Below are 26787 nucleotides of genomic sequence, written 5' to 3' on the forward strand. Positions count from 1 at the left end.
TACAACGTCCCATGGTGCTTGATTGGAATGCCATCTCTTTAGTTTCTTGTTCAACGATGGGTAGCTTATAACCATGGGTTAAATTGAGACTGCATAAATATTTTGTACGTTTGAGAACTTGCAATTCTTCCTCAATCCTAGGTCAAGACTAAGTCTCCACAGTGAGTGCCTGGCAATTGACACAGATCTTCTGTTTTCCATCTTTTGACTACAATGAGGAGGAGTATGGCTCTCGGATGATACCTCACCCCAAAGCTGTATGAGCTAGTGAGGGTAGGTCCACCCTTCCTAAGTCCACCCCAAGGTTAATAAGTTCACCATCTTCCAACAACTTCTTAAAACTGGTTCACCCATCACTTCCACACCAAGATTTTCCAGCTTGCAACCATTTACAAAGTCACGATCCAATACAGCTTGCTCCTTCAACGCCCAAATACATATTGGCAGTGGTCACTTCTGGTGCTGCCACTCTACCAATACTGGACAGCTGCTGGGTTCTGACTGGCCAACAACTCTCTGAAATAAAAACAGAAAATGCTGGAGAAACTTAGCAGGTTTGCCAGCATCTGTAGAGAAGGAAATAAAGTTAACATTTCAAGACCAATATGATTCTCTTCAGAACTACCTAAGGTGGAAATTCTTGTCTTTGAAGCACAGAAGATGCACTTCCATTATATTAAGATCAATTACGTCCAGAATACATTTGTTTCTTTGCCGTGGAAGGCAACCTATTAGAAGGATGGCTGGGAATACACTGTCCTGTAAATTTCAGCTCTGTGGTCTGTTATTGACACATAATTGCAACTGTGGTTCACCTAAGTGATTTATCGGAGTATGGCCACTTAGCTCACAATAATAATCTCTCCCAAAACCAGTCATAAAGGAGCCACCCCTCCTCACATCCTCCCTGTACCAAAATACACATGGAGAACCTCCAGGGTCTCACCAAACACAGAGAGTGCTGATAAATGGCAGAAAGTGATCTTTAATCAAGCACTTGATTAATATAATTAGCCACCAGGTAGACAGCCACGTTGCTGATGTTCCTGCCCTATGAATATACCATTGCAGTTCAGGACACATCAGAATTCCCTCCTCAGTGCTTTCACTTCCATTTTACCTTACAGCTCATCTTTGTAGAGACCTAGTAAAAGTCAGTCCAGATTTTGCAGATATTCTTTGTTTTACCAGTGGGTACACTCCTTGAAGGCTTCGTTTCATCACCTTTCATTATTAAAAATCCCAAGCTTCTCTATTGTTGCCTGATAGATCACTTTACAGACAAGAGTCATTAACCTCTTGGCTCACCGGCACTTCCAACCTTTGAAGATCTCTCTCGTGTCTTTGAATGTAAATGGAAGCAGTCTTGAAGTTGCAAACTGACAATGACTCTGCTCAACTTGAACATTATATCATCTTGCATGTACAAACTGTTCAACTGTACAGTTTAGCTTCCTATTTGTTTAGTACATTGTTGCTGCCCACTGAACTGTTACCATTTCTAGCTTTCTTCAACTTCAACCCTGGTAATTTCAATCATATTAAATGCATGTTGCCAATTTATGTCTCTCAATGTGCACAAAATTTATACCTATACCCAAAAAAAATTAATCTGCGATAGGCTTTTCCACAGATTCATTTTCAGGTTGTCTAAGATTCCAATGCACTTCTCCATTCATTCACTTCATGATTTTAACCGGACTGTATTTAGCTCTAAATTGAGGTCATGAATATAAAGTAAAAATAGTAGACTTGTTGACACTGATTCCAGAGTCTTATTATTCAGTCACTGGTATAGAATGATGTTCCTAGCACAGACACTATCTACCGCTTCTTTCTGATCAGGCAATCTGTCAATCCATTTTCAGAACCTCCACGGATTCCGAGCAAATGAATTTGTGTTGGAAATCCAGAATTATCACATTGCAAGATTCTGGCTCTCTAAAGGTCGGAGGTTTATCACACAGGCCAGGTCTCTGTTGAGGTTATTTGACCACAATCAACTCACTTACAGTAGACATTTTCAGGATGGCCTCTTCCTAGGGAGCTTCTTACTGAGCATCTGTATCCTTGGCTTCTCTGGATATTGGAATTTAATGACACACCTCCCCTGACTGCAAGGAGACGGCAGGGGTGTATTGTAAAATATAGTCTGGTTTCACCAATTCTTACCTGTCTTTTCTGATTTTCCAAAGGGTTAGTTGATGTGTTGAACAGCCCTTGGACCAACTGAGCACCTTAAGTGGCCACTTAATGGTCACTTGACTATCTCATGCTACTCCCGCTGCTATTTTAACCAAAACAGGAAGAGGTATTTGTCAAATGGGTAATCCAATGGCTTTACCAGATGAGTTCATGTCAGGAAATGACCCTCATTTGTTGGCCTGTGATCAGAGAGGCCACCTGTCAGTGGTCCTGCAGAGTGCTGAAAAGTTGTAGCCCAGGTTGGGGGGGCCCTCAGGTAGTTGTTAACTGACCAGTTAAGGGACAAGTGCAGGCAGTACAGAAAGTTGTGCCATGTGTCTTCCTACCACAAACTTATTAGCACCGAAGTGAAAGAGTATCCAATATCAGTCGCAATGACAGTCCACCTCATTTTCAAGACCTCCCACCTCTTTCTTTGCCTTCTGGGTCCGGAAAATTCCACCCATAGTCACTGACATTTTGTTCTCTGTCTTGCATTATTCCTTACAACAGAGGGGAGAGACAGATGACAGACAACCACCAAAGACCAAGAAATGCCACTGAGGATCCATGGCAACTGTCAGCTTTTGATAACCAACCATATGGTGTGGTGTCGAATTGTATTCGATAACATTTCTGTGAAGCACCTTGGGATATGTAACTACATTGAACATTCCATATAAACAAAAGTTGTTGTTGTTGTTAATCAGGATACATTACAGAGAGGACTGAGATGGAGCACAAGACTGCAACAGCAAAGGAGTTCAAGGATTTGTTTGTTTTAGGAGAAAGGTAATGACAGCAGTGTTGCAAGGCAATAGAGGCAATATCAGTGGAGACACAGCCACTAAGATATGAGATTGGGGTAAGGACAGTGGGGAATATTAAATAAAGCTTGGATTACAATAGTTGGAAAAAGAAAGGAAACAGCAGAGGCAGCTGGACAAATGGCCTCAAACTTGATGACAAAGAAATTCATAAGCACCTTAATTGTTCAAGGTAGAAGAGACAGGGAAGGTAAGCTGCGAGCTGGAAAAGATCATTTTCAGCACAGTTTTAGTTTAGTGTCATACACCCTTAACAATAGTAAATTATTTTGCATTATCTTGCAAGACTACAAAATCACAAGAAATTAATGTGAGTATTGCATTAAAGCTCTTGAGTTAATGTGAGTAAAATTAAAGTAAGTTATCATTCCTTTTCACATCCAGTAACAGTCATCAAGTTTTTGATTTTCACGATGGGAGACTTATTCTAGATCTGTGTCATGACGATGGGTCAAAATCCCAAAGGGCTTATGGAGATATTGGGCTTTTAATTTCAGCATGAGTTTTTTTTAAATAAGAGGACTATCTGGCAGAGTGCAGTGTGGGCCCAAGAAATGTCATTCCTGAAGAAGGGCTTATGTCCAAAACGTCGGTTCTTCTGTTCTTTTGATGCTGCCTGACCTGCTGCGCTTTTCCAGCAACACATTTTTAAGCTCTGAATTCCAGCATCTGCAGTCCTCACTTTCTCCAAGAAATGTCACACCTGCACAGAGTCAGGGAAAACTTCAAACAGAAAGACTCCAAAGGAGGAGATAATGAGAGGCTGACTATTCACCCCTCTATCAGCAGGATGATATACAAAAAAAGGCATAACGACAACACAACTGTTGGTATGTGCATGTTTGAGACCTCTAGAATATTTACTAATGTGCCGTGAAAGTAAAGATGGTAAAACAGCCATTAGCATCCCTACATTGCAGGTAAAGAAAGGAACAAGAGTCTTCTTCAATTTGAGTTCCGCCAGTCATCATTTAAAGGAACCAGGAGAAAAGAATTTCAATCATACACAAAGACAAGAATCTCAAAATCAACTATTCAATTATCAATGTCAACCATCATCCAGTGTAACGGCCACAATATTCTACCATCTATTCTTCACAAATGACTCGGACACGCTGATATCAATATTTTTAAGCTTTTCTTTCGGACTCACAGTTTAGTCCTGATGTGTGGGTGTATTACATTTATACTTCCTGAGCCTGGTTTATTTAGTTCCTTTTAAAACAAAGTTGAAAATCACACAACACTGGGTTACGGCCCAACAGGTTTATTTCGAAGCACTAGCTTCCAAATAAACCTGCTGGATTATAACTTGATGTTGTGTGATTTTTTAACTTTGTTCACCCCGGTCCAACATCGGCACCTCCAAATCATGACTACCTTTTGAAACAAAAATTCATTTGGTCTTGAAGAAAGGTATCCACAAGGGAAAGAAAGCTTTTAAAATTTATTCTATTGTGACCAGCTGAGGAGACAGATGAATGAAGGAGGGCTGCCTGTTCATCCACCTTCACCAGAAGCTCAGTGATTTTGGAATATTCCGTCTGGAATTGTAACAATCTGCCACCGCAAAACAGCAAATGGAATAACAGCTCCAAAAAAGGCACAGTATTAACAAAAAAAAATGGAATTTATTGAAATTATCAGTTTTCTACTTAAGTGAGCTTTAAAGTCACAGATATCTACCATAATCAAATAAAACTGCAAAAAAAATCTTGTAAATACTGGCTGTATTTTATTTCAAACTATGAGACAATAATTAAATAGAAAATGTTCTGGATTATAGAAATTCAAGTTCTTTCTTTCTCAAGGTTCTTGTTTACGTCATAGTATAATTTAGTTATGCACTGGTGGGGCCAGGGGTAAGGTATTAAAAATCACCTACAGCCTATTCAGAAATAGATATAATTTGAAATAAGACTGTAAATAATTGAATCCTCAAAAATGTATTTGCTGCATGAAATCTGTTTACATCAATGCAGATAAATGGTTCTTTTCCAAAACACACATGGAATCTTTTAGGAGGTAATTTGGGAGTAGACTGTGCAATACAGTATTTAAACAATTGCTGCAAACTTTTGTGTATGCACAGCTTAATGGGAATATTAAAGCAAACTACATTCAGTGAAAGCAACAGTTCATTTGAATTAAAGATGCAACTAAGCTTCTAGTTTTTTTTAAAACAATCCAGTCGTGAAGAGCTTGTAAAAAGTTACCAAACTGAATATCTTGGATAAGTGCTCAAAATTCAAAACTCTAGCTGAGTAGTTCTGGCATTGGCTTCTTTTTCTCTCATAAATTAAATATGCAGACAATCAAGTGAATTTTGAGAAACTGATTTGCAGAACTTTAACACACAAATTGTCTTTCACTCCTGAAGTATTTCAGCAAATAGCAGTGCCTTAATACTGCCGTGTCACGTGGAGCCTCGAATCCAATCCTATAATATTGCATTATATCAGATGTTAGCTACACAATTTTTTTTTAACATGCAGTCACAAATTCCTCCAAAGGAACAAATCCTGTGGCTTAACAAAGTATATTGTGTCTTTCAAGATAGAAACACTCTGATTTTAATACAATAATAATTAAAATAATGTGATGTAAACAGTGATGTATAAATGTAACTTTTAATGTTAGTTGCTGTAAGTTGGATTTTTGGGTTTGAACTAGTAATTGGTGGGTTTTTCTATGCATTTGATGTTAATAATTAACTTGTAAGTATTTTTGTAAATATAGTGATTTTCAAAATGTATAGCGTTTGAAACCTGGCTGTTAAGTGGATGGATTTTGTTGCCTAATGGACTTCTGTTTATTTCAGATTGCTTGTATTCCAACACGGGAAGTAATAGTACCTCCAAGGATTGTCACAAAGTTCTGGAATCTATTTTTGAGCTTGAGAGAGACACCCTTGGCTGTGTGGGAGAAACTTTTAGTTTCACTTTTAAATGTGGGTAATTTTTTAATCTTATGAAGATTTTGGTTGCATAGGGCAGTGCTCTTGAGAAGAGGATCTCGTGAGATAGGTCCTTAGAGTGAAGTGTTTGTTTTAGTTCCAGACCAGATTAAAAATCTATAAATGATTATTTAAGCTGAATGCAGTGAATCTCAAGTGCATGATAGTTCCAGGAAGAAACTATTGCAGTTCAAGCTTAAAAATCGAAGTCCCCAGTGACTTAAACCTACTGAAATGTTAGATACAGGGATACTGGTTTGAACAGAATACGAAGGGTGTTTTGAATACTGTACTGCACCAGGAATGTTGTTTTGAGACTGCACTGGTGGTGATTTGGGCACTATACAAAAGCTACTTTGTTTTCTTTTCAATTTATAAAGGAGTGTTTTGAGATTATTGCAATTATACTTCCATGGTGCATTTAAAATCTTTCAATGTGCATTGCAAGTATTTGATTATTATACCTTCTTTTAGCTCCTTTTATAATAAACTTCCATGCTGTTCATATTAAAGCAAAATCTGCAGCATTGTGTGCTTGTCTTTAATGAGAGACAACTTTGTTAAAATCAAAACAAAATCAAGATAGGTTCATGACTGGGATCTGACTTGGCCAGTAGCAACATATGCTGTTTCTGGACAAACTCACCTCTGCTAGTATCCAGAGCATACAATTCCCGGGTTTCCAAATCATTTAACGATTTTGAAAGATCTACCTTTTCCCTTCTGATGTTTTCTCTCAGAAGTACAAGGTGATCTGAATTGAAGTCACATTTCTCACATATAACTGGTAGCAGATCTTGCAAGGGTACAAATGGACTGACTCGTACCACAGTTTTTTGTGTCTTGTGGAAATTCACCACCAACCTCACGGTTTTCTGTAATAGTAAACAAATTAGATTAAGGATCAAGGCAAATGATAACAACGTGTCCACCAGAATAGATAAATGTTTCATTTAACCATTGGTAATTTTGTAATTTTATTAGCTTTTGACATTCTATCATGAAGACATTTTTAAGAACGTTGCGCATAGAACACAATAAAATACACATATATTCATTGTACAATAAATTGAAACTGTGTATCGAAATATGTTAGCCACCAACTGGATAAATGAAGCAGCATTCATAAATTATAAAAATTCTCAAAATCTATTCAAGCTCATCCATCATCCTTCATTTCTAAGCCCCATCAAATGTGCACAAGTTATTGTTTCCTAACCTTTTAAACCTCCTTCGCCACATTGCTATGCAATTTTGTGAATATTTTGGTAAATGGAGATAATCTAGCACAGCAAGTTAATTGAGCATCACATTTTGGGTGCACTGAATCATTCGATTAATGGCACAATTAACATAAAAGGGTTTGGGAAAATTACATACAACAATGCTTCTGATTTGTTACCTACTTCAGGCACTACAGGTGGGGGTCGTCTTGGCTTCTCCTCAATAACTTTCTGCTTTATGAGCACTTTGTCTATATCCAAAACTCCGACTGGAGTATTTGGCTTGAAGCCCAATGGTTTGCACGTCTCTCTGGATTGCAGTTCAAGAGTGTGATGAGTTGGATTTAAATGATATTGGCTGCACAGATCAATCAAGAGATCCATCACTGCTTTACTGTAGTGGAAAAAAAAATCAAAAATTATGAATGTATGCAGCCTTTCAAACTGACAAATCATCTGTGCTGAAAACTGTTAAATGAAAAACTAAATTGTTCCTGAAACATTACATTAATAAATTTATAACTCACTTTTAATTGGTGATTTTATTTAATGTTTAATTTTTAATTGAATGGCACTTCAAACTTGCCACAGATGGCTTCTCAGGTTTGGTAGCATCAGTCACCCTTGGTCAATTTGCACAAATTTATCTTTATGAGAACTGACTCGTCTTGCTCTGTATCGAAACTCAAGAAACATTAGAATACTTCTGTGATAAAAATTAAATAACTTGAAACAGAAGGTCTTGAAGAAACTCAGCAGATCTAGCAGCATTAATGGAGAAAGAACCAATGTTCATGTTTCAAATCCAGTATGACTCTTGTATATCAGATGCCATCATTGAATTTGTGTCCACCTGGGTCCTTTTGTTGGACTTTATTTAGTGATTCACATTTACCTGAACAACTGTAGAACTATTCCAAAAGAAGAGTCATATTGGACTTGAAAAGTTAACTTCGTTTCTCTCTCCACAGTTGCTGCCAGATCTGCTGAGTTTCTGCAGCATTTTCTGTTTCCATTTCAGATCTCTAACATCCATAGTACTTTGCTACTATTTGAATAGTTCTGTCATTTTTGCATGTTTTTGTTTATTATCTTTATACATGGGATGAACTTTAGCTAGAATGACTTATTCCAAAGTGAAGTGAAACATATAGAGCAGCATGTATGATCAGAGTTGTTCAGTTCAATTGATGCAGTTTTGTTTCATTGTAACAACCTCAAAATAGTGAATGCGTAGGGTTGTCTAACTTGACAAAATCAGACAAGTTCTGAGGGCAGAAGCTCGTCTTTCTAAAGTTTCCTGACTTCCTCAGGTTTTTGTTGTCCAACGCCTTGCCCCCTTGTCCTCACTTCAGATTCTGCTTCAAGTCAAACCTGATTATTCACAACCCTTACTAAGCATGCAGTTCACCAGCCAAACTCAGCAATAACCTCCCCAGAGTTCAAGTGAATAGGGCTGTCACAGCATCTGATGTGAGTAGAGGCGAAAATGTCAAATCATATTTTATTGTTGGTGGGATGCTCGTCTACACAACATATTTGAGACTTATAATATATCTCAGCGATCTACTTTCCTGGGAATTGAATTCTTCAAATGCAAACTTTAACTTAAAAATGCTTTTCAGTACGGCCCTCACCTTGAACCTTTCCATGAAAGGATCACAAAATTTAGAAGCATGACATTTTACAGTATCTTTCAACTGTTCACTCATTTTGAAATGGTTTCTAATTCAGTATATATGAAGCATAAAACCATAAATGCACAAAATACAATTCGCAAACACAAACATTTAGAGAACTATAGAAAACAATTAAATTTATTTAGTTTGAATCAACTCGACCACCCGACCTATATCATTCAAGCTTCACAACTTGAGCGTATAAAAGCCTTAGCTGACATACCAATATAGGAGTCAATGAATCTTTTCGTAAACATAATTTTATTTATTAATGAAAATTAAGAACAGTGAAAGAAAACTGGGATTGTATATTGGCAATTGTGTTTGTCAGTAGGAGTATCATAGAGTTCCAAATGTGCATCCACAGCATCAAGTTGAGTTGCAATGCCACCAGACACCAGTTCAATGAGGCTGTTAGTGTATAACTGTTAGTGTATGAAAGTTTGTGGTGATGCAAAACTTGGCAAAGTTATAAATATTGAGCACGATAATAGAAGACCTCAGTAAACTACAGCAATAGGAAGCTACACGGCACATGCAATTTAATAAAGGGAAAGTGCGAAGGTATTTACAATTTTAGAGAAACAAAATGGAGAGTCAGTATCATATACAGAGTGCTATCTTGAGGAGGTGTCCTGATGAAAGGACAACTGCCTTAAATGTAATGCTTTCATAGAACCTCCACAGTGTGGAAGCAGGCCATGTGACTTATCAAGTCACTGACTCTCAAATGACCATCCCATTCAGACCCAAATTCCTACCCTATCCCTTTAACTCTTCATTTCGCAAAGCTAATCCACCTAAGCTATACATCCCTGGAAACTATAGGCAATTTAGAATGGGCAATCCACCTAACCCAGGCATCTTAGGACTGTGGGAGGAAACCGGAGCACCCGGAGGAAACTCATGCAGACACGGGATAATGTGCAAACTCCATACAGACATTTGCCCGCAGTTAGAATCAATGGTTCTATGAGGCAGCAGTGCTAACCACTGTGCTGTCCTCAAAATTCTCTCCTCAAGTGGTGCTGGACCTGCTGAGTATTTGCCATTTTTTAAAAGTGCAAACTTCTAGCATCTGCATTATTATGCTTTTGGATTAATGTTCAAATCATTGCCATTTCTCATCTAGGAATATCTGCCTTGAAGAAATTTCACTCTTTTTTTCCAACAGGACTTCCAATAGTCTCTTCTACCTTGTTCCTCTGCTTTCAATTTGCTTTACTGTTTATCAGATAGCTCAAGAAGACCACTTCAGCAATTGCCTTCAGCGTCAATTTATTCCAACTTGATGGATTCCAACTTAATCTCTACCCTTCTTGTAAGAATCACGGATACATCCAAGATACTCAGACCTCTTCAAAACACTGATCTTACTGCATTACAGATGAATTCTCAATGCATGTTGCACCACACGAACAGTCACACTCTGCCCTTTAGGAAACATGAACTCTTTCTATCTCAAAGCTAGTCCATAATTCATCTTCTGCCTCATTAGGTGAGTCAAAAAAAACTTTTCATTTCCTTTCAGATGCAAAAATTTGCAAGTTACACTAACTCACAGGTACAACACCAATCTAGATCTTCTTTCCTTTCTCTTCTCTCTGAACTCATAATTTCCTCAAATCTCACCCTTTACCATCCACTGACAATATCTTGACCTTCCCCTGTCAAACTCTGAACATCCATCTTCAGCAACTATCTCAGATTCTTCCATTTACATGTCCCCCCCAATCGTGACTCCGATCAAAACATACACAGCATTCAATTTTGAGCTCAGCATGGAACTGAGCTGTTCTTCCACTGTACCTACCTTTGAGCCCACTTCTTTGATTAGGACCAACGAACTTAACAAATTCCTTCACATGTTTCTAATATTCTCTCCCCTCCCTCTGGTCTCTTACCTAACTACATATTTTCATTGAGAACTTGACATCAGCAATCTAAAATTCTCTGCTCCTCTTCTCTGCCATTCTAACCAATTTCTCTCTGAACTTGCTGAAGTCCACTCTGATAGATCCAACCTTAACGTCATCATCCAATGCATCAACACAAATATCACTGGTGTTGTATGAATTTCTATCTACCAGCGGCTAAATGCCAACTATCAGCACTGTCTCCTACCTCCCTGTGAACCATGTCATCATTACTGACTATCAGGTCATTTTGTCAAGGACTATCACTAACTTTACCATGTCTTTCCTCCATAACCTCTAACCTACACCACCCCTCCAAACTCAAGAAGCACACTTCTATTCCCCTCCTAACATTAATAAAAAAAGCTTTTGCAGCTTGCTCCCACTTCATTGAACTTATTTCTTCCAGTCAATTCCATTTTTTTTTCTTTCTTGTATACTCTTTATGTATCCTCATCCAAGACTCTTCTGTTGTCCTGTGTCAATATTTTCAAGTTTCCTGGCTCCAACTATTTCCTCTTCACTATAGATCCTCAATCCTTTCAAATCCTATCTCCACGAGAATAGTCTCAGAGCTATCGATTTCTACCTTAAACCAAGGTACAATTTTCATTCTGAACTAGCTTTCCTTCAAACTCCACTCCTTATGCATTCCTGACAAAAGGTCATTGGCCTGAAATGTAACTCTGATTCCCTCTACAAATGTTGCCTGACCTGCTGAGTACTTTGTTGATTTCGTTTTTGTATAAGTGCAAGTTTAGTGCAGTAAAATATTACAAAGGACTTCAACGGACCTTACCAATGAAGATTTTCTACTAAACCACAAAAGACATTTTTAGGACTGAGCAGGTAGCTTTTAGGAAATATCTTAAATAATGTATAGAGTCCATTTCTTCATTACGTCGCAATTCCAGAGGTCCTTCAACCACAGCACCTACATCTCATGCAGAGTTGTTGCTTTCCTGAATGCTGTAGCTGCCTAATACATCTCTGAACACTGTGTATTAACACTACAAACTTTGATGGTGCTACAGAGTCTAATGTCTTAGCCATAGTGTTACAACAATGTCAAACAAATTAGGGAGAGTCTACATCTAAGAGCAATAACTTGCGTTACTTTATTCGGTCTGATTAAATGGAAAGCTTCCCAAATCAATTGCAAATACATTCATCGTATACTTTCAACCGTGCTCCACATTTAGGTTTTTTTTGTGGATAACAGTAGCCAATCAACTATCACGTAAAGCTCAATTTTTTTGTTCAACAAAATAACTCCTTTAGGTGCTTGTCATTCAACCTCTTCCAGAGCTCAAAAAGAAGTATTTTTGCAGACATAAAAAGAATTTCATGGGGCATGCTACGGAGAGGGTGCTTATACAGCTTTTCATTTACAGAGCGAGGCATAAGTAATGACTGCTATTATCACAGTGCTAGGGAGGATCTATTGTACTTGGAAGAGGTATTAATGGCTGGGGTCGTCCAAATAATTATTTATGGTTTCTACAAAAAGAATTCAGTGAGGAAACCTGACAGGTGAAAGAAAAACTATCATGTCGTTTGCTTGTCAAGTTTGAGGGGGGAAGTCGCTCTTTAATAGACATCACATGATATGTCAGCGGTCCAAACTTCACAGGAATGAAATGCAAAGATACAAACATGAATGCTCTGTAGCCTTCTCAATAGATTTTGATTCAAAGGAATGTTAGCATTTTCTATGAATCTTCTCAAAAACAAAGATAAAACTGTTTGCACAATGAGCACAGAACATCTACCTTAAAAGTAATTGCTTGCATTTATTTTCCTTAATCAAGTACACCCAAAATTAGATTATTCACCTCATGGCAATTGCTATCATTCAAACTTTTCTTTGCAGCATTACAATTGAAGCAATAATGAAAGATTTCCAAACTGTTGAATAATCAGTAATTAGATTTATCTGATCAAACAGACAGATAACTCAATCAATTTGTTTGGTAACTTAAGCGTATGGCAGTTTCCTATACTACTGCCATATATATCTGTCTTCAAACCAAGTTCTTGTCTATTCAAATCCCCAGGTTCCCATCATGGGTATAAAGGAAGTCAGTGAAAATGTAGCACATGACCCAAACTATAATTTTGCAATGTTTCTCAATGTATGGAAAGTTATTTTGGATTGGAAAATTATGAGTGTCACTCTGCTATCTTAGCAAAATAACAGAAGGAAACCAGGGAATTATAGATAAGGTGGCCAACTGTGATTTAAAAATTGCTATAATTCCTATTTAAGGATTGGGTAAGCAAATATGTTAAGTGGAATTTTCCCTCCTGTGACATTGTGAGAGTAACGATACATAAAGTAACTAAACAAGGCAAGAATGAAACAAATCTGAAACTCAACAATGAGAAAAACTCGCATAATCTTACCCTTAAGCCTTAAATTGTGATTGAGATTTTGGATAACATTTGTAGCTCAAGTTGTGGATCAGGTTGTAAATTTGCTCTCTGATCTGGTAGAATTGTTCTCAGGCGTTTTGCCACCATGCTAGGTAACATCATCAGTGAGTCTCCAGTGAAGCACTGGTGTTCTTCCCCACTTGCTATTTATCTGTCTCAGTTTGTTGTGGTGGGTGATAATCCCAATTTGTTGTGGTAGGTGATATCATTTCCAGATCTGTTTCCAAGAAGTTAGTAAATGGGGTCCAAATCTATATGAAGGGCTGATGAAGGGCTTTTGCCCGAAATGGTGATTTGCCTGTTTCTCGGATGCTGCCTGACCTGCTGTACTTTTCCAGCACTACTCTAATCTTGACTCCAAATCCAAATGTTTGTTAATGAAGTTCGGGTTAGAATGTCTGGACTTCCTGTTCGTGTCTTTGTTTAGCCTGTCCCAGGATGGATGTATTGTCCCAGTTGACTAGTGTCTCTCTTTGTCTGTGTGTATGGATACCAGTGATAGTTGGTCATGTCTTTTGGTGGCTACTGGTGCTCATGTATCCTGGTGGCAAGTTTTCTGCCTGTCTGTCCAATGTCCCTGTCCCTGCAGGCTATTTTGTATATGACGTTCGTTCTGCAGTTTGCTGGTATGGGGTCCTTTAAATTCACAAGGACCTGTTTCAAAGTGATGGCAGGTTTGTGGGCTACCATGATGCCTCGCGGCCACAACAAACTGCAGTACACAGGAACTATGAGAAGCTGAGGAAAAAGATCTATACAACGTATTCATGAATAATGGGGCTGCACAGTGGCTCAGTGGTTAGCACTGCTGCCTCACAACGCCAGGGACCTAGGTTCGATTCCAGCCTCGGTTGACTCTTGTCTACATGGGTTTCCTCCGAGTGCTCCGGTTTCCTCCCACAATCCATAGATGTGCAGGTTAGGTAAATTGGCCATGCTAAATTGCCCATAGTGTTAAGGGATGTGTAGGTTAGGTGCATTAGTCAGGGGTAAATGTCGAATAGTAGGGTTGAGGAATGGGTCTAGGCGGGATACTAAATGGAGGGTCGGTGTGGACTTATTGGGCCGGTGGGCCTGTTTTCACACTGTAGGAATTCTATGATTCTAATGGGTACCCAATATGCACAGTCAATTGATTCCTGCACAACTGACCTAAACAAGAAGACAGAACATGCTCAGAGACTCTAGTTACCCTGCCATACATCAAAGACATCTTGGAGATGATGACCAGACTATTCTGGCCCTTAGGCATTATGATAGCCCATAAACATACACCACATTGAAACATCTCCTGATGAATTTAAAGGACCCCACACCAACAAGAACAGAGCAAACATCATATACAAAAGACTGCAACAAACATTACATTGGACGGACAGGCAGGAAACTAGCCACCAGGATACATAAGGACAAACTAGCCACCAAAAGATATGACCAACTATCACTGGTATCCATACATACAGAAGAAGAGAGACACCAGTTCGACTGGGACAATACATCCATCCTGGGACAGGCTAAACAAAGACACGCACGGGAACTCCAAGAGGCCTGGCATTCAAACCAGAACTCCATTAACAAACATATAGATTTGCATCCCATTTACTAACTTCTCAGAAACAGAGCCGGAAATTATATCACCCATCACAACAAACCGAGACAGATAAATAGCAAGCAGGGCAGAACACCAATGTTTCACTGGAGGCTCACTGACGATGTTACCGAGTATGGTGACAAAATGCCTGAGAACAAATCGACCAGCTCAGCAATCAAATTTACAACATTAAATGGTGACTTCAGAATCTCACCCTTGAATATGCAACAAAAAGAGCAATGACACCAACACAGAGGGTAGTAGCGTTTCACTCAGTGCTAAAGTCAGTATGCACTAAATAGGCAATATCACCCATACTAAAGCTGGATGCATCCAAGAAAGCAAAGTCCTTAATTATGGTAAATGACTTATTTCCATGCATTTATATGTCATAAATACCCTAACTTGCCCTGGTCATATCACACTCTCACTTCACTTCACCTCTCCTTCATTAAGAAACCAAGAGATTAAAAAAGCCCAACAGGTAAAACAGCATGGGAACTTTTCGGCTGCAGCTCATTGAATGCTTGTCCCACAATCATGTAACTGTTTTCTCTGCACGACATCCCTGCATGCTTCGTGACCACTATTCTCAACACTTCATCCTCACGATGTGTCACAAAGCACCAGTCTCACAAACTCATGTCTGCTCTTGAACCAACTCAGTTACTACTACAATTCTTGAACACCCTATTCATTCTCACTCAAGTTACTGCATGCAACTCATGCATTTACACAGGATGCTTTTGAGCTGACATAGACAAAGTATCTAAGCATGCCTTGTTCGCACTCACTAATTTTAGCACTGACTTAGATCCATCCAGTGAAATACCCAAGGTAATTTTCGAAGTCATGGACTTTCAAGGTAAAGTGGATATATTAATTGTGATGTAAACAGTCTCCTTTTCAGGTTACTGAACATCTTTGGCAAACAGGCATCATGTTCCTATGCTGTCTCTGCAACGTAATGAAGTCATTTATGGCAGAGAACAGGGCACAAATTCAGCCTGGGATGAAGCAGGCTGGCCTCTGCCAGTCCTCTGAGTGTCTGAAACCTGGGGGCTTCTTCCTTGAAAAGCTACAGAGAGGTGTCAGTAATGTGCTCAACAATTGTGTCCCCAGGTTTAATTTAAATAGAGCATCTACTGAGGTGAAAGTCTCTACAAATCATGCAAGTTAGCATCCAGTTGATGTTTATTCCAAGGGATCTGTGTCTGCTTCCTTGGAGATGGAGCTGAGGCTCTATAATACTAGCCTTTTTGCAGAGGTTTCTTAGGTACTAACTTTCTCTCATACCTATGTAATTGGTTTTATTTAAGTTTAATTTCACTTTTGGATTGAGGTTGTCAGACTGTATTCCAAAGTGAAATTTTATTATAAACACTCTCACGCAGAACATTGGAATGGGTGAAGAGAGCAAAGAAATTAAAATGGCCAATATCATGTCAACAGTTCACAACGAATAGATGGGTGTAGGTAAGAGATCAAGGGGATGGGTCCAGATGGAGGGACAGTATTGAAGATGAGAAAAAGGATCCATAGAGAGTGAGGAGGAGACACCGGGGCATAGAGATAGAAAAAGATTGAACGTCATGACCTGCCTAAAATTCATTGAGGTAGAGACACAAGAAATAAAGCAAAAAGCAAAATCCTTTGCTGAGCACAGAGTGTTCAGCATCAGAATGTGGAAGGTCAGAAGGTAAGTAAACACTCAAGAGGTGGGGTTAGAAGATGGGATGGAGTTAGAGGGAAGAGAACAGGAAGAAGGATCCAAAGACAAATCATTCCATGTCAGTTTTCAGAGCTTCCAGTCCTTAACACTTAAAAAGAGTTAAGATTTCTTGTCAAGGAATCAAATGCGGGCAAGAATGAAATGGAACTGGGGACATGGAGAGCCTTGTGCAGCGTGAGGGAGTGCTGATGAGAGAGAGGTCAAGATTGTGCACATGCTGACGCATCACATTGACCATGGATCTCAGGACGTGATGAGAACAACAATCTCAGGAGTATTGTATGCTATGCAGATACCTGTAATCATGAATAGATTTAAAACATGAAGGATGGAATTTCAGTCAGAATATGTATGGGCTATGTTGAGGCTTGAGGCAGTCACAGGAGAAAAACATTTTCTTGTGAAAAACAGTCTTGACAGCCACTTTATCAAACTTTAGAAAGGAAACAAAAAGCATTGGAGATGCAAAAATATTGCTTCTTCCTGGTCACTTCCCCTATGTAACTATGTGTGTAAAATAAGTGATGGTAGGTGTATCACCTGATCAAACCTGGAAATATCCTGGTTCAATGAAACTTATCAACTTTGCAGCCACTGACAGCGCAGTTCTTGCCCTGCACAAGGTCACAGGCCTGCTTGTACAAGGCATCAGATTTCAGTGGACACCTCCTGTGTAAAATGGAGCTGATGCACACACTTTTCTGGGCTTAGACTGAGATCAGGAAATGATCCCAAAGTACACTTGGTGAATTAGATCTCTTGCTTAGAGCACCTCCCCTTTTACTTCTTCCTCTGAACATTTTGCTCTTTTTTCTGCTGCCTGTGTTCAGATTCCCTTTCATGGCCAAAGGATATGGCAACCACAGCAGCTGTGAGTGGGAGAAAGTGATTTAGTTAGAAACTCTGAAGTTGCAATCAAGGCCTTCTCCAAAAGTAGCACTATTCCCTGTTCAGTTACTTGCTTTAAACAACAGTGGGAAAATCACAGCATTTCCACAAAATCATCAAGCTCGTAGAAATTAATGAACAGTTAATTTGCAATTAGTTGATGATTTCTTTAAAAAACACTGGCTAGGAGTTCTTCCTGTAGCTGAATGCATGTTCTGCTCTGAGTATTGAAGAAAGACAAAGTGGCAAAGTTGAAAATGGCAGTGCTGAGGTTATATTTGCATTAAAGACTATTTGATATTATAATTACCTATTCTGCATACTTCAGAGCACACTCTTAATATCTGTGCCAACACCTCAGCAATATAGTACCTATAATACCTCAAAAATGGATGTTTTAGTACTTCTGGGTGAAAATAAACTAAGTCTTAGCCTTGGCACAAAGGGCATCTGTTTTTGTGATTTGCCGAGTAAAATGTCTATTTCACTATTCCATAAGTTAAGAAAACTGTCCTTTAAATTTCAGACAAGGTGTACAAGCATAATGTAAGCATAATGTTAGAGTCCCTGCAAACATTTAGCAAATGTTTTTTAAAACCACAGAAACATGCAATAAATGTGCTAAAAATGTGTATTGAGAAAATTAAAATAATTAACAACTTGTAGTTTCCATGTAAGAGCACTCCAAACTGAAAAGGTTATAAATTTCAGCTCACAAAATATAATACTGCATTTTTATCTTAAATGATTTGAGTACTTTAGCCGCAATACACACATTTCAGAACTTGTCAAAATATTTGCATCCATAAAATGTCAGATTGATGTATGTGAACAAAAAATTCAATAGCATTAGACAGGAACAGATTATCTGGTTGTGGGGTTTTTACACAATGGTTTAATTATGGCTTTGTTTCCATCCCATACAAAAGTGCTGAATAACAGTGCAATTAGTAAGAATAACTACAGTACCACAGAGGCCTATCTAATGATTAACGGTTGCATGCCATGTTGTTTCTGCATGAGTGTGTGCATGAGATTGAGTGTTTCCTATTGAGCAGATGTGTAAAAGACTTCAGTTTTGGACTTCATTGCTGGGACATTTGATAGATTTTAACAGAACTTTTCTCTTAATGCCCAATGATGTGGCCAGTCCTCAATCGATGAACCACTTAGTGGTTGATAATCAGCTCACATTCAGTTACAGCCCAGTTATGGTTTATGACAACTTGCTCACCAGGTATATTTATGGTTTTATTATATGAAGTGTTTTAAAACTGTGATGTGAGCACATTTGAGAGGACAGCTTAAAGAATTTATTTTATGAATGCAGTTTCAAGAAATACTGAGAGAAAGAGAGAGAAATAGTGATGAACTCTCATTCTTTATCCCAAAAATTCTACCAGTCCAAAGGAAAAGAATGGTCAATCATTGACAAATAGATGGGTGAGTATCGTTGAGGTTGCATTTTGTGAGACAGAATTATCATTATAATTACTAGTTTAAGCGTCACTATGCCATTTGCAGATGAGCGAAAAAGCTGGATCACAGCTTCTCAAACATCGAGCATTAGGTAATCTTGCCAGAAACAAGAGAACTAAATTAAAAAGGAGTTCCAGTTTGGAATTTTGAACTAACTTTTGCTTCAAGAACATAAATTTGGCACAAGAAACATAAATCAAGGTTATTATTCTCTAAGTTAAATACATTTATAAAGATACAGTAATTAAAATCAAAAGCCATTCATCAATGTGGAACACTCAAAGAATGAATTCTCTTCCCCATTCTAACCCCAACATGTTTACATGATCAGTTTGATAATTAAAACATAGTGGCTATTCTCAGAGGCTTATTGTGAGATTTAATTTTCCCCAAATTTTGTGTGAAAATATTGGCTGCAAGCTCTCTCACCTTTTATGGAACTGCTGTGCAGGGAACCTGTGGAAGCTGGAGAAATAGGAAGTGACAATGACGACCACAACGTACATAAATAAAAGTAGTCACCATTTCCTGACATTCAAGCGCAATTTCTTAATATAAATGCTTGGTTTAAACCAAACAGTTGGAATGTGGCATTCTTTGCCATTGCTCTATTAACATCAGCATGCCATGTTATCCTATAATTTTTTTCTTCTTAGGAGGCGCAGGTACCACAAAAGCCAGAGTTCCTTCCTTTCCTTTACCTGACACCCAAATTCCCCCAATATGCCATTTTTATTCTTTACACTAGTCATCAATTCAGTGACATCTAATTCAATGTTAATCAGTGGTGGGTTCAAAGCACAAATTGTGAACAGGATGGTGGAGTGAGTGTTAATGTGCCATTGACTAAGTTAATGGGGTGATGGCTTTGCTGAAGACGTTTGCTGAAGAGCTTTCTGGTAGTTTTAGAAATGGTTAGTTGTGATGTAAAAAGAAATTAGCAGATTATTAGAAATTTATTCCAAAAATATGAGGGAGTCTAGCACAATTATCATGTCAACTATACAAGTGTATCATATTAAAAACATATTTTAGCCTTACAGATCTGAAGTCTAGGTTAAAGATTGCTTCAATATTCAAGCGGCTCAATATCTTTTCGGATATTGTGTGAAATTTACTAAAGAATTAGTGGATTTACTGCTGTGCTGCGCACAGGAAATTGGAGATCACTGGGAAAAATATTAAAATGATTTCATGTGATACAAGCTTAACTGGCATAGCCAGCATTTGGTGCTTATCCCGAATTACATTTTAGAAGGTTTTGATGAGTTACCAGAAGAGTGTGACATGGCGATGTTACTGGACTAGTGATTCAGAGACTCAGGATATTGCTATGTGGACATAAATTCAAATCCCAACATGTCAGCTGGACTTTAAATTAATTAGTATTTAATCTGAAATTAAAATCTGGTCTCAGTGGTGTTCTTTGGTGAAAGGTCTGCTCAGAGCAAGTTAAACTTGTTGCCTTCTGATATTAGCTGCAAATGTGTTGCTGGTCAAAGCACAGCAGGTTAGGCAGCATCTCAGGAATAGAGAATTCGACGTTTCGAGCATAAGCCCTTCATCAGGAATAAGAGAGAGAGAGCCAAGCAGGCTAAGATAAAAGGTAGGGAGGAAGGACTAGGGGGAGGGGCGATGGAGGTGGGATAGGTGGAAGGAGGTCAAGGTGAGGGTGATAGGCCGGAGTGGGGTGGGGGCGGAGAGGTCAGGAAGAGGATTGCAGGTTAGGAGGGCGGTGCTGAGTTGAGGGAACCGACTGAGACAAGGTGGGGGGAGGGGAAATGAGGAAGCTGGAGAAATCTGAATTCATACCTTGTGGTTGGAGGGTTCCCAGGCGGAAGATGAGGCGCTCCTCCTCCAGCCGTCGTGTAGTTGTGTTCTGCCGGTGGAGGAGTCCAAGGACCTGCATGTCCTCGGTGGAGTGGGAGGGAGAGTTAAAGTGTTGAGCCACGGGGTGATTGGGTTGGTTGGTTCGGGCGGCCCAGAGGTGTTCTCTGAAGCGTTCCGCAAGTAAGCGGCCTGTCTCACCAATATAGAGGAGGCCACATCGGGTGCAGCGGATGCAATAGATGATGTGTGTGGAGGTACAGGTGAACCTGTGGCGGATATGGAAGGATCCCTTGGGGCCTTGGAGGGAAGTGAGTGTGGAGGTGTGGGCGCAAGTTTTACATTTCCTGCGGTTGCAGGGGAAGGTGCCGGGGGTGGAGGTTGGGTTGGTGGGGGGTGTGGATCCTTCCATATCCGCCACAGGTTCACCTGTACCTCCACACACATCATCTATTGCATCCGCTGCACCCGATGTGGCCTCCTCTATATTGGTGAGACAGGCCGCTTACTTGCGGAACGCTTCAGAGAACACCTCCGGGCCGCCCGAACCAACCAACCCAATCACCCCGTGGCTCAACACTTTAACTCTCCCTCCCACTCCACCGAGGACGTGCAGGTCCTTGGACTCCTCCACCGGCAGAACACAACTACACGACGGCTGGAGGAGGAGCGCCTCATCTTCCGCCTGGGAACCCTCCAACCACAAGGTATGAATTCAGATTTCTCCAGCTTCCTCATTTCCCCTCCCCCCACCTTGTCTCAGTCGGTTCCCTCAACTCAGCACCACCCTCCTAACCTGCAATCCTCTTCCTGACCTCTCCGCCCCCCCCCCCCACTCCGGCCTATCACCCTCACCTTGACCTCCTTCCACCTATCCCACCTCCATCGCCCCTCCCCCTAGTCCCTCCTCCCTACCTTTTATCTTAGCCTGCTTGGCTCTCTCTCTCTTATTCCTGATGAAGGGCTTATGCTCGAAACGTCGAATTCTCTATTCCTAAGATGCTGCCTAACCTGCTGTGCTTTGACCAGCAACACATTTGCAGCTGTGATCTCCAGCATCTGCAGACCTCATTTTTTACTCGAAGCCTTCTGATATTAAACTGGTGCTGGAAAAGCACAGCATGTCAGGCAGCATTCAAGGTGCAGGAAAATTGACGTTTTAGGCAGAAGCCCTTCATCAGGAATGAGGCTAGGAGCATCCGGGGTGGAGAGATAAATAGGAGGGGGGGTGGGGCTGAGGAGAAGGTAGCTAAGAGTGCAGCTTGTGGATGGAGGTGGGATGAAGGTGATAGGTCAGAGAGGAGGGTGGAGCGGATAGGTGGGAAGGAAGATTGGCAGATAGAACAGGTCAAGAGGATGGTGCTGAGCTGGCAGGTTGGAGCTGGGACCTAGCATGTCAGTCAGTTGAATCAGAATTGAACAGCCTCTGAGAAGTGGCACTGAGATTATGCAAAAAGCTTTGCCAACATTATAATTGCATATAGCCTCGTTTTAGCACTACTTGGCATGAACTTTTGAAAGAAAAGGTGTATTTTTAACCGACGCAGATGCTGGAACTGTTGGAGAAGCAAGGTACGACACAGCAAAAGAACCCACTCTCAGACACAAAACTATGAGCCCTTAGTTCAGGAGGTACACAAGAGGAGTATTTTATTCAAAATGGGCAAGGAGGCCCTCCAGTTCTAAAGCTATATATATATGTGGCATATGAAGATTAACTCACCGATTAACTTTTGGTTTAATCCAGACATTTACATTGAGAGATTGCACTCGAATGCCATGAAATGGTGATTTCTTTTATTTATGTACAATTATCAAATCGCAGTTGTCATTGTCTTTTGTAAGGTTCATTCAATAAACACAAAACTAAATTATTTATTATAAGCAAAGTTATTATTGTAATAAATGGCAAAACTAGTTCATGAATAAGCTACTATTCAAAGTGCATGGTCACACTACAGCAAGCTCAACAACGGTTGTAGAGCTTGAATGAAATTTTGTTAAGAAAAGGCAAATGGGAAAAACACCACATGTGACAATGGCCCAAATGCAAAAGATACTAAATATGATGTTATCGCATGGTACAGTTGATTTTCTGTAATTGAGATCGCAATGCTGACAGCCATAAAAATCGATAGGACATCTTTAGCTCAGACTTCAGTTTCAATGACAGTCAATTAGACGTACACTGACAGTTCAGCTTTCAGAGTTTAGTTAAAAATACTGATTTTTGGAACATTTTCAAGTGTCCAGAAAATCTTTACCAAGCACAATCTGTACAACTTGTCCTGCTGTTAAGGTTTCTTTTTTTTCAAAAAAGAGAGCAACAGAGATCTTTCTGTTCCTGCCAGCTTTTTGAGATTTGTTTCCTTAATGGACACCTCAAGGTCTATACTGAAACAGCAACTTTAGTTCAGAAGCTTTAGCGAGGCAACTTTCAGAGTACAGGCTCAATCACTTCCAAACTAAGCTGATCAAGCAACTAAAGTCATAAAATGTATTTCTTATCTCTCTTAAAACCTTTGTACGTCTACTTTCCACCAAGCCATTTGATACTTTGTCAACAGCATTTGATTTTCAATGCTCATTAAGCTACTGTCTTAATTTCTAAGAAGTAAATTCCCTTGCTAATCCAAAAGGTTCAAAGAGCTCCATATTCTAATTCCACATCATCCTTCAATATAAATATGAATTCCTAATATTCCCCATTCTTCCCACCAAAATATGCTACTTTAAATTGCATTACATCTCTGCATTAAATTTCATCTGATGGGTATCTGCCCATGCCATCAACCTGTGTCTTTATTACCATTCTCATCGTAATACACCATACTTCAATGTCATCCACAGATTTTGAAATTGTCATACTGTATACCCAAGTTCATTAGTACATATGTAAGTAAAGGCATGGCCCAATACCAATCTCTGGAACTCGAGAACACACCTTTCTTCAGTACAAAAATAACCAGTCTCCACTTTACTCTATTTCCTGTCATTCAGTTGACTGTTCATCTGTGCTGACACTTCCTTTTTTATTCCATGGGCTTCAAACTTGGAATTAAGTTAGTTACGCGGCACTTCATCAAACACTTCTTGAGAGTCCACTCAGACTACATTCATGATATTACTGTCTTAATTAAATCTGTTACCTCATTAAAAAACTCACATGAATTTATTTAAACACAATTTGCTTTAAAAAAATCCATGTTAGCAATTCTTAATTAATCCACCTTTGTTAAATCGTCTATTAATTTTGTCCCTTGATTACAATTTCTAACAATTTCCCATCACAAAGATGAAACTATTTGCTCTGTAGTTGCTGGGTTTATCCTTATGTTCATTTTTGAACACAGGTGTAAAAATTGGAGTTCTTCAGTTCTCTGGCACCACTCATGTATCAAAGAAGGATTAAAATAATTTCACTACTATCCCCACAATTTACACCCTTGCTTTGCTCAGCATGCTCACATGCACCCCATCTGTCCTAGTGACCTAGAGTCATAGAATCATAGAGATGTATAACACGGAAATAAATCCTTTGGTCAAACTCATCCATGCCAACCAGATATCCAAACCTGATCTAGTCCCTTTCGCCAGCACTTGGCCCATATCCCTCCAAACCCTTCCTATTCATATACCCATCCAGATGCCTTTTAAATGTTATAGTTGCACCAGCCTCCATTATTTCCTATGGCAGCTCATTCCTACATACACAACCCTCTCCATGAAAAAGTTGCCTCTTAGGTCCCTTTTATACCTTTCCCCTCTCACCCTAAACCGATGCCCTCTCATTCTGGACTCCATCAAACCAGGGAAAAGACCTTGTTTATTTATTCTATCCATGCCCCTTTATATTGTAAAATGCCTTGCACTGCGTGTTATTTCATTCAATTGAAATACTGTCAGCCTTTTTTGAGATGTTTATCACTTTTTAGCGCATCCAATATTTTAACCAACGTTTACATTAAGTTATATTATTCTTATTTATATATCCATAGACGACATTGAATTCCTTTTTATGTTTAATGCAATTCTCATATTCACTTTTAACCTTTCAAATTTCCTTGTTCCTTTCCCCTGTTAGCTATGTATATTTATCCTGGTTCTTACCAGTCAACCTAGTCTCTGCCATATTTCTGCTTTCTCTCTCAATCTATATATTGAATTATTCAAGCTAATGCCTGACTAGAAGAAGTGCATTGTTATTTTTCAGTTCTGTCTGCCAATTTTTCATCTTAATTTACTCAGGACCGATCTGATCTCACTCCCCAGAAAAAGGCTCTCCTTCAATTAAGAACTTCTCTTCTCGATGGCTCCTTTTTCATCTCTATAAATAAGCTAACCTTTATGATACTATGATCACAGTACCGAATTTTGATCCAATTGACCCACTTCATTCCTCTAGAGCAGCATCATTTCCATCCTCATCATGCTTGGAGCATACTGAGCAACACGTTTGTTAATACACTTCACAAGCTCTTCTCCCTTCTACTCTTTGCAGTATGACTACCTCAGTCTAAATGAGGTTAATTCAAGTCCGTCACTATTACTATTCTATGGTTCTGTTATCCCTTTGGGATTTCTCTGCAAATTTGCTCCTCCGAATATTTCCCTTTAGACAATGTTCGATAATGTGCACCCATTAGAATAATAGTTCCTTTATTGTTTCTTGACTCTAATCAGGATGGAGAGTTGTAATAACTTTAACAAAGCAAATAGACTTTGTAAATCAAACATTGGGCCTGAACCCTGCTAAACTAAAAGAGGGGACTTAAGATACTGACGTTGTAATTGTGGTGGTGAAAGCCTGTACAAGGAGACACAGAGAAAAAAATGGATTGGGACTCCACAATTACACTTCATGACCAGAGGTGAAATGCCTCTAATTTCATCAAAATGAGATCATGGTAAAAATAAGGATGAGCCAAAAAAAAGCCAAAATTGTTCAATAAACTGAGGCATTCAAGGAGCAGATTGAGATATTAGAGGAAAACTGTAACAGCAAATCAGATGCATGAAGCTCAGAGAAGAACAAGAGTCAGCAGGAGGCTATCTGTGAATATAGAATCCCTCCAGTATGGAAGCAGGCCATTTGACCTATCAAGTCCACACTGACCTTTCAAAGATCCATCCACGCACCCCTCCCCTCCACCCCCCAATCCCTGAATTTCCCACGGCTCATACAACCTAGCCTACACATCTTTGAACTGTGGGAGAAAACCCACATAAACACAGGGAGAACTTTTGTGGAGTTTGCATACAGTCACGCAAATGTGAATCAAACCCAAGTCCCTGGCACTCTGAGGCAGCAATGCTAATCACTGAGCCACTGAGCCACTGTGCCACCCAGGATGACACAAGATAACCTTGTGTCATCCTGAGTGACAGAGGACCTGGCAAGAAAAAGAAGAGGCAAAATTGCAACTTGGTCAATTTCAGTTGAAACTGAGACACGAAAAGGAGCAGGAAATAGATGAATGACTCCAGATTTGAGTCAAATATTACACAAACAACTTTAACAGGAATTTTTAAAGTTGGTTTGTAGCTTCTAAAAATTCGTATGGAGGTATTTAAAATTAATTTGAAGCTTAGCATCACTTAGCAGTTTAGAGATTCGAGAAACTCTTAATTCTCTTACTGAGTAGATTTTCAGGTTGCAACACTACCATCAGGTGGTCAGAGGAATGCAATTACAGCATGACAAAGTGACTCACATGAATGAAACATTAAACTAGTAAGATACTTGGGCTCTTGTGGTACACTGGTAGCAAAACTACCTCTGAACCAGAAAGTCCAGGTTCAAGTTCCACCACCTCTGAAAATATGTTGCATCCTATCTAAACATGTTGATTAAAAAAGTAAGATGATAGGAAGTGACAACGAAAAGTCAGGGGATACGAATTGTACGTGACAAGTAAAACCTTGAATATATTATCAGAGAGTTATAAGCAAAAGATTATAACAATTACATGACTGAATATATGAAATAGTCAGAATCAAGTTTCAAGAATGCAAATATCATGAATTACAGAACAGTAGAGAACAGAAG

At 39.3% G+C, this 26787-nt stretch overlaps 1 protein-coding gene across 7 annotated transcripts in view; it reads right to left on the bottom strand.

Annotated features, from left to right (window-relative positions):
• cobl (cordon-bleu WH2 repeat protein) overlaps positions 1 to 26787 on the bottom strand; it is a 352002-nt gene that overhangs the window by 181120 nt on the left and 144095 nt on the right. For all 7 annotated transcript variants that reach the window (XR_009644700.1, XM_060824844.1, XM_060824845.1 and 4 more), the window contains 2 exons: positions 7374 to 7584; positions 6614 to 6842 (listed from right to left, as the gene is read on the bottom strand). Coding sequence is in view for 6 of the 7 variants with exons in the window: in XM_060824844.1 (XP_060680827.1) it covers positions 6614 to 6842; positions 7374 to 7584 (440 nt within the window). In the remaining variant the exon portion in view is untranslated. The remainder of the gene's footprint in view (positions 1 to 6613; positions 6843 to 7373; positions 7585 to 26787) is intronic.

The sequence above is a fragment of the Hemiscyllium ocellatum genome, chromosome 5 (assembly GCF_020745735.1).
Source record: "Hemiscyllium ocellatum isolate sHemOce1 chromosome 5, sHemOce1.pat.X.cur, whole genome shotgun sequence".
Taxonomy (NCBI): Eukaryota; Metazoa; Chordata; class Chondrichthyes; order Orectolobiformes; family Hemiscylliidae; genus Hemiscyllium; species Hemiscyllium ocellatum.